Source organism: Plasmodium sp. gorilla clade G2, assembly GCF_900097015.1.
Source record: "Plasmodium sp. gorilla clade G2 genome assembly, chromosome: 11".
Lineage (NCBI taxonomy): Eukaryota > Apicomplexa > Aconoidasida > Haemosporida > Plasmodiidae > Plasmodium > Plasmodium adleri (nom. inval.).
In genome coordinates, this window is record NC_041703.1 from 815,790 (window position 1) to 830,000 (window position 14,211).

Below are 14,211 nucleotides of genomic sequence, written 5' to 3' on the forward strand. Positions count from 1 at the left end.
TATGTACATATAAATATATTTTAATATATAAAAATAAATAAATAAAACAACATAAAAATATATATATATATATTCATTTACATATATATTTGTTTATGTATTAATATAATATTATGCCTTCATATTATGCATAACATATTAATGCGTATGTAAAAAAGAAAAAAAAAAGTAAATGTTTGAAAATATCCATTTGATATTTTATGAGGGTGTTGTTTTATCTCATCCTTTTTGATATACTTTATATATTTATATTTTTTAGTTTTTAGTTATTTTTTAGTTTCTATTTATTTTTTAGTTTTTAGTTATTTTTTAGTTTCTATTTATTTTTATATGTGTGTGTAATTATTTTAGGTTATTATATATATATATATATATATTTATTTATTTATATTTATTGATTTATTTATACATATACTGACCAATATGGAAATTAAAAATAAAGCGGAAAATTTAACTATTAGCAATCTTTTTAGAACAGGTGATAATAGAGGAAAGAGAAATATGATAATGGATAATAAGAGCAAGCTAATAATAGATAGTGAAAAGAAAAAAAACATATGGTCTATATTTACAAAATTAGATGATAGTAATAATAAAAAAGATGACGATGATTTGAATAGTAGTTTGAATTTAAATGATAATTCTATGAATTATGATGAAAATGAAAGTATCGAGAATTTTTTTTCTCCAAGAAATATAATGGAAAATGATAAAAAGAATATTACATATTCTAATGGTACGTTATTTAAAAATACAGAACAAAATTATGAAATTAGAAATGAAATAGAAAATATATCTAATAGTTTTAAACGTAAATATAATATATTATTAACCGAAAAAACGGATGATAGTATGTTAAATGATATAATATCAATAAAAAAAATGAAGAAAGATCAAAATGTTAATTGTCCAAGTTATAATTCGTATAGAGAATTTTTTTCAAAAAGTGAGGGAAACAAAAGTAATAGTAATAGTATTAGTAATAATAATTCTTATACACTTAATAGTAATGATTTAACTTTAAATAATAATAATTTGATACTATGTGGTAATAATGAAAGTCCCTTTAGTAGTAATAGTACTATTATGAATAATAAAATAATATATAATAAAATAGAAAATGATGATATATCTAGAAGAATGAACAAAATAAATAATATAGGAAATTTTAAATCTCTTAGTACTTTAAATGATAAAAATATAATTATGAATACTACTTCTATTAAATCTACTACTTCAACTATATCAACTACTTCATCTATTACAACACATGCTGGTCCAATAATAAATACAAAATATGTAGATGATAATGATATGAGTAGCTCAGGACAAAATATTCAAATACCTAACATTGTAGAAAAAATGGATTGTAATAATAAAAATTATACTAGTTCGAATAATGGTAATCCTTACAGTACTAATAATATTACTAAGACAACAAATGTTATTAAGAAGAAAAATATTTGTGTACCTGTGAAACCTTTAAATATACAACATAAAAAAAAAATATATAATTACACTCCAAATAAAAAAGTACACACGTTTCATAAAAATGATAAATTTGATATATTAGGAAGATTAGGTGATGATGTATTTAGATATATTTTATCATCTGTAAAAAATAAAAATTTATTATTATTAAATAAAAGATGTTGTGCACTTATACGTTCTTTACGAATAAAATTAATTTATGATGAATCTTTAAAAAGTTCTATATCAGCAGATAGTATAATGAAAACAATATATTTATCAGAGAAGCTTGAAATATTAGATTTATCAGGATGTTCTCATTTAACATCTCATCATTTTCATGTTTTTTCTAATTCTAATAATATAAAATTTCAAACGTCATTAAAAGTATTATGTTTAAAAAATTGTAATAAAATATCTGATTCAAGCTTAAAACTTTTATTACATAGATTTAAAAATTTAGAAGTTGTAGATATACGTAACTGTTATAAAATTAGTCATGAAGGTATATATCCTTTAAAATTTAAACATACATTAAAAAAATTATATATGGGAAATCTTACTTCATCAAATGTAACAAATTGTCATTCGAATGATTCATTAAAAGTATTATTTAATAGTAAAAAAGATAATATACAATTAGATACAGTTTTAAATAATTTAATAGCTTTAGAAATAATTAATGTCAAATATTTTGATGATATATCACATTTATATATGATTGCTAATAATCTAAAGATACTTAATTTTAAAGGATGTCCTATTGATGATACTTCTTCAAATTACTTTCAATATTTCAAAAATTTACTTGCCCTTAATTTGTCAGAAACAAATATATCTAATCATTTATTAAATGTAGTTATTAATAATTCAACAAAATTAAAGGTACTAGATATATCTAAAACACCTGAAATACTTAATAGTACTATTTTGGAGATACCAAAAAAATTAAAGTACTTGAAAAAGGTTAAGCTATCACACTTGCAAAATGTTGATAATTTCTGTTTGAGACAATTTTTGAAGTATTCTAAGGATTTAACATGCATAGACTTTTCAAATTGTTGGAAAGTGAACAACACGTTTTGTAATATAAATGGTTTGGAAATAGCAGCAGGTAATAAATATAAATAAATAAATAAATAAATAAATATATATATGAAGAAAAACTACTAATATTTATACATATACATATAATATATATATATATTCCCATTTTAACCTTTAGGAAATAAATTAAAAGACATCGGAGCCTATCAATGTTCTATTGACAGAAAATCTTGCGAAGGATGTTTTGCAGAACTTGGATGTTCATCCTTACGTGTTCATGTTTATAATGTAAAATATAAAAAATTAAGCACACACATATATATTATATATATATATATATATATATATATATATATATATTAAATTAATTGTTGCATACTTGGATATATGTCTTATATATATGTACATCCTATATTTTATATTATTTTTTGGAAATATATATTTTTTTTTTTTTTTTTTTTTTAATATGTAGGAGCTATTTCTATTTGAGACATCCATTTATACAGATATTAAATTACTTGAAGACGATTAAATTAAAAAGTTTTTAATATTTTTAATTTTTTCCACATATTGATATAATAAATAAAAAGAAGTTTATTAAAAAAAATATATATATATATTTTTTTTTTAAATTAAATTATTTTTTTTAATGACATATTTTTTTTTGAATATATTCATTTTATAATGTTAAGTATATATAGTGCATAAATAAATAAATATATAAAATGTTCATGTACATATAATATATATATATAAAGTATATTTTTGTATATATATATATATAATAAATAAAATTCATATATATTTTTTTTTTTTATTTTATATATATTATTTTTTTTAAGTTACATTTTTTTTTTTTTTTTTACTGTTTTTTTATAAAATATAATTTTTTTTAATATATATGATGATATGTATATAATAATATGAACATTACATATATATATTATACATATAATATATTATTTAGAATTTTTTTTTTAAGTACATATAAAAATATATAATTTATTATAATATAATAATAAAATATATTTTTATTTTTATTGAAAAAAAAAAAAAAAAAAAAGAGGAAAATTTTATAATTATATAAATATTTAATTTTTCTTTTATTTTTCACGTTATATTTACAAAAGAAAAAAAATAATAAAATTAAATTGATATATTTATATGAATTAATGAAAAATATATAAAACTAAAAGGTCAAATAATCGTCACAATAGGAATTAAAAGAAATATTTACATATTGTAATAAAAAGAAAAAGAAAAATTTTAACGATGAAAAATATATAAATAATGGCAAATGATTTAGGAGAATTGTCAAATAAACAAAATGGTTATATGGAAAATGAGATAAATGAGAAAAATAATGAAATAAATAATGAAATAAATAATGAAATAAATAATGAAATAAATAATGAAGTTACTGATAAAATAATTAAAGATATAAAAAATGATATTGTGAGAAATAATATGGTTAAAGAAGAAAATAAATATATTAATAAAACACATAATGAGGATATTGTTAATTCATTATGTAATAAAAAAATTGAACCAGATAATAATATAGAAAAAAAATCTGGTGAAGAAGAATGTGAAACATTGTGTAAACAAGAATTTAGTTTAAAAAATGTATTACGTAAAAGATTTTTAAAAGGCAAAAGTGATAAATGTGATGAGAATGATAATAAATATATGAATAATAGTAATAATAATATGAATAGTAATAATAATATGAATAGTAATAATAATATAAATAGTAATGATCATAATAATAACAATGATGATGATTTTTATACTTGTACTAATGGATCTATTGATAAAGATATGAATAAAAATGATAAGGATGTAAAAAATAAAAAACCAAAAGAATGCATAAATAATGAAGAGAAGATACCTTCTGAAGTTGAATGTGCTATATGTATGAAATTATTAATTGTTCCAGTTACCATACCATGTGGTCATAATTTTTGTCGAGATTGTATAGAGAAAGCAAAGGAATATAAAAATTTGTGTCCATTATGTAGATCTAATATGGGTGATAAAAAGAATATCAACCTGTTATTAGGAGAATTAATAAAACAAAAATATCCTTTAACATATTCAAAAAGATTAGAAGAAATTGAAAATTTGAAATTAGAACAAGAAAAAAAAGTAATAAAAGAAAGAATTAATGCTATTAATAATTCATCTATTATTCCAATATTTAAAGCACCATTAATATTTGGTCCATATTTTCCAGGAGAAGTTTTTGATATCAATATTTATAATAAACGTTTTATAGATTTAATATATTTTATATCTAATGAAGGTACCTTTGCTATTACATCAAGCAAAGAAAAAAATGATGAAAAAAAGTTATATGGAATACATGTTAAAATATTAGAACAAAAAAAAAGTAATCAAGTTTTCTATTTAAAATGTATAGCCAATTTTAGAGTACTCTTATATAATATAACCCTTTTTACAGATTATGCAAATTTTGTGGGATTGCATTCTCCACTTTTTGATGAAAACATACCTATCAATTTTTTAACTTCTCATATTATAAATAATACAAATGTTCATACAGATAGTAAAAATATAACATGTAGTAATGATAACAATGAACAAGATGTTTCTTTGTGTAATCATACCAATAATGGAGGGAAAGAAAAAATTGAAGACTTAAAAAAATTATTATATCAAATAGAAGTAGAAGAAGATATTAATTTAATTTCTTACTATTACGAACAGTATAAAAATATAACAACCATGACAGAACTGATAGACAACAATAATAATAATAGTAATAGTAATAATAGTAATAATAATAGTAATAATAGTAGTAATAATAATAATAGTAGTAATATATCAAATACTGTTAAATATTATTCTTGTATTTTATTATCCAAAATATGTTTATTATGTATTAAAAATCAACTTAATCGCTTTGGAAGTGCAGGTGTTATGTTATTTAATACAAAATTTAGAAATATAAAATTAACTTCTTCTGAACCTTCAAATGAAGAATTAGAAAAATTTTCTTATTCTTTAAGTTGTGCTATTATTTCAAGATCTTCACTTAAATGGAAATGGTTCAAAATTACAGATACATATGAAAGATTAGAAAGTATAACACAATATTTTTTAAAAAAAAAAAATAAAAGTATTCTTGCCTTAGATAATTCAAGATCTCCATTAATACATAGATTCTTTATGTTAGATTCCATATCTTCTTCTTTAATTATACTTGTTTTTTTTTTAATTATCATTTGTATAAAATATTTTATATATTAACCATATAAAAATTGGGATATATATATATTTTTTTTTATGTATATTGAATATGGATATGTGTACTTATGTATATACATACATACATAAATACATCTCCATATATCTATTTTGAATTGTTATATCTAATTATTTAATTATTTATTATTATATTATAATTTTTTTTTTTTTTTTTTTTTTTTTTTTATATTTAATATTACATATATATTATATCTATATATTTAATTTTGGCATAATTATAATGCTTAGCTTTTTTGTTTAAATATAAATTTTTATTTGTATATATTTAAACATTCAAAAAGTAAGGTCTTATCCCTTCTTCAATAAAATATATATATATATATATATATATATTTATATTTAAGGTTATGTTATTATGTTATTATAATATAGGGGTACACATAAAGCATTCTATACATTATTATCTGTAATGTATATTTCTTTCCCCTTATTATTTTATTATATATATATATGTGTATTTTAATAATTTGAAAAATTCTGATAAGCTTAAAATTAAGTTTTATAATATTTAGTTAAGTTTTCAATTTCAACAGGAATAAGGACCATATCAGATACTTATATACATTTTAATAATATATTTATCTTATGGGATAATTATTCAAATAAGTTATATTATATCTTAATATATTATATATATATGAAGAGATATACTACTACATAATATATATTTATAATAGTATCTTTAATGTTTTTAAAGTTGTAAAAATATATATATGAAATAAAATAATAATATTAAAATATTATATATAATTAAATTCTTAATTTTATGGAAATAAAGCATAAAAAAGGTGCATCTTATATAAAATATATATATATATATATATATAATATAATTAGTATATATTTATATGTATTTATTTATTTATTTATATATATATTATTATTTTTATTTTTTCCCTATATATTATTCCTATTTTAAAGTTTTTAATATTATTTAGAGTGTACTCATATATCAAAAAAACTGCTATTAATTTTATATAATATTATGTTGCGTTATTAAAAGAAATTTATGTATGTATTATTGAGAAAAAAAGAAAATACAAATATGAATAATGACATACAGGACTTTGAATGAAAAATTATATAATGGGTATAATCATATAAATAATATACATATATATATTATATATATATAATATATATATAAAAAAAATAATAAATAATATATATATAATATATTATTACATGTATACAGATATATATTTTAATAAATAAATATAAGCATATATATATATTATATATATATTATATTATATATATGTATAATTATATTTAAAATCATATTATTTAAAAAATTTTTTTTTATAATTTTCAACATGTAGAAAAATTCAGAGAGAATATAATTTTATTATATTTCAATATATTTATATACATTTTTTTTTTTTTTTTTTTTTTTTTTTTTTTCCTTTCTTTCTAACAATAAATAAATATCCCAAGAAAGCCCTTTTTTTTATTATATATTTTTGGATTGATAAAATAATATGTAGTTCTTATCATAAAGTAAAAAAAAAAAAATATATATTATATATATATATATATAATTTATAAATTATAAAAAGTAGAAAAAGAAAAAAAAAGGATATCATAAAAAAAAATAATAAATGAATATTATAATGAATTGAAGAGTCTCATTTTAATAGTTGGAATTATAAGTTTTTATTTATAATATTATGCTTGTATAATTTTTTTTTTTTTTTTTTTTTTTTTTTTTTTGTTCTAATTGATTTGTTAATTTGACTCCTATTTTGAAAGTAGGTTCTTTATTTATTTCTTTCTTTCTTCGTTTTATTTAATATTTAAAAAGTAAGGAAACATAAAAAAAAAATATATATATATATATATTATATATTACATATATATGTAATATATATATGTTTATATTTATATGTAAATAAAAGATATACATATATATTATATATATATATATATTTTATATATTTTAATTTCCTGGTGATAGATGAATGAACCTTTTAGTTTCAATGTAAATGCTCCTTCATATTATCCTGGAATGAAATATAAGGGTGCAGGGGCAGAGGAAGATGATGAAAACAATAATAACGTGAACAATACTTCTGACGAGAATAATATTAATATGAACAATGATGTTAATAATGATTTGGATAAAATAGAAGAGCATGAAGAAGATATAAATGGATCCGAAAGTGTAGAAGATGAGAATGTTAACGATATAGAAGAGAAAATAGGTAAACTTGTTTTGAATGATGATAATGAAAATATGAAAGAAGACGTAGAAGAATTACAAGAAAAAGTAGAAGACAAAAAAATAAAAATGGCTGAAGTAGATCCAAGACCACACTTAAATATAATTTTTATTGGACATGTTGATGCAGGGAAATCAACAGCTTGTGGTAATATTTTATATATATTGGGATATGTTGATGATAGAACTATTGAAAAATATGAAAGAGAGGCTAAAGAAAAAAGTCGAGAAAGTTGGTTTCTAGCATTTATTATGGATATTAATGAAGAAGAAAGACAGAAAGGTAAAACTGTAGAAGTTGGAAGGGCTCACTTTGAAACAAAAGATAGAAGATTTACAATTCTTGATGCACCTGGACATAAAAATTTTATTCCAAATATGATTAGTGGTGCTGCGCAAGCAGATATTGGTGTTTTAATTATATCAGCAAGAAAGGGAGAATTTGAGACAGGTTTTGAGAGAGGAGGACAAACAAGAGAGCACACTTTGTTGGCAAGAACATTGGGTATTCCAAAGAAAAAAAAAAAATATATATATATATGTATATAAGTATATATATATATATGTATATGTGTATATGTGTACATGTATATATGTATATGTTTATATGTGTATATATTTATATGTGTATATATTTATCTATGTATAAGTTGTTAATATAAAAAGATATACATACATATGTTTATATATATATATATATTTTTTTTTTTTTTTTTTTCCCAATATAGGCATTAATCAACTCATTGTGGCAATTAACAAAATGGACGATCCAACGTGCAATTGGAGTGAAAACAGATATGAAGAAATTCAAAAGAAAATAACGCCATATATAAAATCTTGTGGATATAATATTAATAAGGATGTATTTTTCGTCCCTATATCTGGTTTAACTGGTCAGAATTTATCTGAACATGTATCAGATAAAAATTCGAAAATATATGACCCAAGAGCTAGTTGGTATGATTTATCAAAGCCAACATTATTTAATATATTAAATTCTTTACCACCTCCCCCTTGGGATGAAAATGGTCCATTAAGAATTCCTTTATTAGAAGGATATAAAGATAATGGAATTATAGCTATTGGAAAAATTGAATCAGGGACATTATATGGTAATAATATGAATTGTACTTTAATGCCGAATAAAGTAAAAGTAAAAGTTATGAATGTATTTTTAGAAGATGATGAAGTGCCATATGCTAAACCTGGAGAGAATGTTCGTGTAAGATTATTTGGTGTTGAAGAAGATCAAATTAGTAAGGGTTTTGTTTTATGTGATTCAATTAATTTATGTTCAGTAGTACATGAATTTATAGGTAGGGTTGCAATTGTTGAATTACTTGAACATAAACCTATTATAACTGCTGGATATTTTTGTATTTTCCATGCACATACTGCTTGTGAAGAAATACAATTTGTTGAAATGTTAGAAGTTATTGATAAAAAATCAAAGAAAAAAAAAACAAAACCAAAATTTATTAAAAGTGATTGTATTGTAACTGCACACTTTTTACTATCAAATCCTGTATGTGTTGAAGTATATGATAATCTACCACAACTTGGTAGATTCACCTTAAGAGATCAAGGAAAAACAATAGCCATTGGAAAAATTTTAGAATTGAAAGTATAAGCATGCTTTATACTTATTTTAAACAATCAAGTAAAATATATACAAATATATATAAAACAATAATAGCTGATATACAAAATATATATATATATTTTATATAATTAACAATATGTTAAATGTGAATAAATAGTTTATTCTTTCAAAATTAATTTATAAAAAAGTGTATGTACACACTTTATTTTTAATACATTGATAATTAAAGGAAATATATATATATCTATATAATATATATTATATATTTTATTTTATCTATCTGAATAAAACCTTATATAGAATTAATTTTTTAAATATGTATATTAACATATACATACATACATATATATATATATAATACTAATGTGCAATATGTACATATATATAAAAATATATGCATATCTATTTTTTTTTTTTTTTTTTCTAATTTCATTTATTTGGTTTTTTTTGTATTATTATATATATATATATATAAACGCTTAAATATAAACCATTAAAATGAAAAAAAAAAAAAAAAAAAAAAATAAATAAATAAAATTATAAGTTAAATATATTTTATTATATATATATATTTATATATATGTGTCTATTGTGAAAAAATATGAAGAATAAAAAAACCTTGTATGTTAAAAATATTGAATATTTGATTTTTATTCTTTTGAGCATACATATTGGAGATACATATATATATTAAATCTTTTTTTTTTTTTTTATATTAAAATGTATAAATGACTATATATTATATACATATTTTTAATTTAATTTAATTTAATTTAATTTAATTTAATTTTTTTTCTGTCTACTTATTAATCTTATAATTATATTAATATATATATATTATAATGGTGATGTGTACAAATTTTTAGTATACCAAAATATTTACATATTTTTCCAATCATTATATATAGAAACGAAATGAATAAAATGAGTATTATTTTATGTTATAAAATATTCATTATTATTATTATATTATATTATAATTATGTCTATATAATTATTTCATTGAAATGATTAAAAAAAAATGAAAATGTGTTATCATAAAATAAAATAACTATTAATAAAATTACGTATCATCATATGATTAATATTAATAATTATCTTTTTTTAAAAATGAGAAAATTAAAATTGAAAAGTTTTTATATTTTTGTTTTTCATATTATAAATTATTTAAAAAGATATAAGGGTGAAAAAAAAGAAAAAAACAAAAGCAATAATAAGAAAAAATGAAGATACAAATATATACACAATAAAATATATAGATATATAATATATATGTATTGTATAAAAAAAAAAATTAATTAGCAATGAAATTTATAATGAAAAAACGCAAACGATGTAATAAGTCAAATATATATATATATATATATATATATATATATATATATATATATATATGATTTCTTTGTAAAAATATTTATAAAAAATAAACTATAAAAATTTCTAATTAATATATAAATATGAGATGATTATAAAAAAAATCAAATATATATATATATATATATGATGGGTATTGTAAAAATATATACCATTTTTTAAGGTATTATAATATAAAAAAAAATGTGATCTTCTTGAAGAAAACATTTTATAAGCCTATAATATATATAAATAAAAAAAATTATATATAAAATATATACTTATAAATATTTTTGAATTTAGAAGTGTACTTTATATATGATTATTTATCTATCTATGTAATTTATGTTGTCTGAACAAGAATGTGACAAGACTACTATTTTTTAGCATATAGAAAAGTATTATTGAAAATATTAAAAACCATATAATACACCATGCTACGACTTCATTATTATTCATAACAAGATCTTCTTGTAATGATAAATCAATATTTGCAATAATTTTTTCTCTTTTTGCACTTGTAATTTTTAAACTTTTGGATATAATTTTTTCAAAATATTGTGGAAGAACAAAATAATTATTTTTAATTTCATATTTTTCTTTATTATAATGAAAATAAATAGATGGTATAATCCAATTTAATATAACAGCACTATATGTATATGTATTTAAGATCGTTTTGAATGCATCGATTCTCATTTGATTTCTTTTTCCACTATTCACTTCTTCTAAAGTAGTATTAATTTTATCAATAAGATCATTTGCTAATGAGGTCATATTTTCTTTATTATATATAAGATCTGAAATTTCATAATATTCAAAAGGTATTTTTGTAGTAACTATAAATTTATTTATATCTTTATTATGTGTTTTATCTGATATAACAACACAACCATGGAACAAAGCATCAATAACCATTTTATTCAACATCCCTGCAAATTTCGAACTTATAATACATACTTTACTTCTTTGTAGCATATTTATAAAATCAATCATTTTATTTTTTATAAGTTTATGTGTTGTTTGTAATCCCCATAATTTCCAATAATTTAAATCTACTTCGTATTTTTGAATTCTATCTTTTAAATTATTCATATTATTATTATATATATAATCCATAATCTTCTGAACAAGATAATCATTATAATTATTGGATGTACTATATAAGTATAATATATCAATATCTCTTTTGATATTATTAAAAATATACTTTTCATTAAAAGTACATTCAGGTAAAAACAAATCTAATAATGAATAACTTAGTTCATAAGCTGCTGTATGTTGATTTTCTAAATTTCTTGCACGATCATAATAAAAGGTAGGATTCACAACAGTTTCTAACATTTCTCCCTCCTCCTTCTCCTCATTATTATTATTATTATTATTATCAGTGATACCTTTCATAATAAATGATTTATTATAATGACTAGAACAACAATGATTTACACCATGTGGTAAAAATGCCCACAATGTTTTATTTTCTTCATCATCCTCTTCATCATATTTATTAATATTATTACTATTAATATTACTATTATTATTGTTGTTAGGTGGTGAAGAAGAACTGTCACCAGGTATTACCACATCATCCTCATTATTTGACTTCGTTTCCATTTTTTTCCTTTTTTTATGCTTATTTTTAATTACATGGTCATGCATACTACTACTCGAAGAAGATGTACTACTAGTTACTTTATTCCATAAACTATGAAATAATTTTTTTTTCTCAGCTACTGTATCTATGTTATTTAAAGGATTAAATTCAAAAATGTTTACTTGGTTTTGAAAAAATATATGAGGAAATAAATTCAAAAAAATATTCTTTACATTATTATCCCAACCATCATTCATAAAAATAAGTGTTGTAATTTTAGGCATATTCTTCAAAAAGAAATAATAGTTATAATAATTTGATACAAAACTTGAATGAACAAATATAAGATCAAAAGGCTCACTACCTATTTGTTTTTCATGGTTATGTAATAAAGTATGTAAATTTTTGGGGAAAAATATCGGATAGTATTTAAAACCATAACCCCATAAATATGTATTCCATTTTAATTGAGTATCCATTATATTATATATATGAAATAATGATCTATCAAATGAAGAGGAAAATGATTTTCGACTAGCTAAAAATAAAACACGGGGGACTCTTAATATATAATTTGATGTATTTTGAACATTTGATTTGGATGTTAATGGTGGTAAAGGTAAAAGAAATGATTCATTTTTTTCAAAATTTAAATTATTATTATCATTATTATTATTATTATTATTTAATAACATATGTTTTCTTACTAAACCTTTTACATCTATATCTAAACTTTGTAACATATATTCTAAATTATTATAATTTATATATGATAATACACAATTATTTAATTTATTATTACAATTACATTCATGTAAATTATCATTATCATCATTTATATTTGTTGTAAGACCTCTTAATAATTTTTCATTTTCAGTTTTATTTTTTCTCATTAAACTACTATTAAGAGATCCACTACTTAATGCATCCTTATCATCTAATTCATTTATATCTTCAAACATTTCCGTTTTCTTTTCTTTTTCTTCATTATTTATTTCAACATCATATTCCATATTATCATTCTGTACATTTACTATTAAATTCTTTTCAAAATTATCATCAATATTATATTTTGTTTTTATATCATCTTCATTTATAATATCATTCAATATTTTTCTTTCATAAGAATATGGATTATATTTTCCTTTTAACATAGAAAAATATTGTTTTAATTTCTCATTATTTTCACTCACATTCTTAATTTTATTCTTATTTATCAACTCTTGTAATTCTCTTAAAATATCTTGTTCACTTTTATTATGCTGATATTCTAATAACATAGATTCTTTTGAACGAGATCCAAAACCACTACTAACTGTTTTATCTAATGTATATGGAGACTTTTTATATTGCTCACTATTCAATAAACTGTTTAAAATGGATTGAAGGTTTCCCATATTCTTTCCATTAATACCATTTGGATTATTACCTTGTAAATTACCAAATATCTTTTTTAAGTATTCCATTGCATTATTCTCCCCCTTTCCATCACCATCATGATGTTCATGATTAAATAGAGATGCTAACTGTTGGAGTGGGTTGCCTCCTCCTTTATTATCACCATCATGATGTTCATGATTAAGTAGAGAAGCTAACTGTTGTAGTGGGTTGCCTCCTCCTTTATTATCACCA

General features: G+C 19.4%; 4 protein-coding genes across 4 annotated transcripts in view; 3 read left to right on the forward strand and 1 right to left on the reverse strand.

The window, feature by feature from the left end:
* Window positions 1–423: 423 nt before the first annotated feature.
* PADL01_1121400 (leucine-rich repeat protein) lies at window positions 424–3,049 on the forward strand (the record flags this gene model as incomplete). The annotated part of the gene is made up of 3 exons (XM_028682678.1): window positions 424–2,584; window positions 2,696–2,805; window positions 2,990–3,049. 3 exons carry the CDS (start codon window positions 424–426, stop codon window positions 3,047–3,049), a joined length of 2,331 nt encoding a protein of 776 aa, XP_028538932.1.
* Window positions 3,050–3,807: 758 nt separating this feature from the next.
* Window positions 3,808–5,790, forward strand: PADL01_1121500 (RING zinc finger protein, putative; the record flags this gene model as incomplete). The annotated part of the gene is made up of 1 exon (XM_028682679.1): window positions 3,808–5,790. One exon carries the CDS (start codon window positions 3,808–3,810, stop codon window positions 5,788–5,790), a length of 1,983 nt encoding a protein of 660 aa, XP_028538933.1.
* A 1,975-nt stretch (window positions 5,791–7,765) lies between these two features.
* Window positions 7,766–9,659, forward strand: PADL01_1121600 (translation elongation factor EF-1, subunit alpha, putative; the record flags this gene model as incomplete). Its single annotated transcript, XM_028682680.1, has 2 exons — window positions 7,766–8,534; window positions 8,758–9,659. 2 exons carry the CDS (start codon window positions 7,766–7,768, stop codon window positions 9,657–9,659), a joined length of 1,671 nt encoding a protein of 556 aa, XP_028538934.1.
* Window positions 9,660–11,315: 1,656 nt separating this feature from the next.
* The window catches only part of PADL01_1121700 (conserved Plasmodium protein, unknown function), a gene marked incomplete at both ends in the record, with an annotated part of 3,765 nt that continues 869 nt past the window's right edge, over window positions 11,316–14,211 (reverse strand). Inside the window, one exon of the mRNA XM_028682682.1 lies at window positions 11,316–14,211. This exon is cut by the window's right edge and continues 869 nt beyond it. Coding sequence (XP_028538935.1) covers window positions 11,316–14,211 — 2,896 coding nt within the window.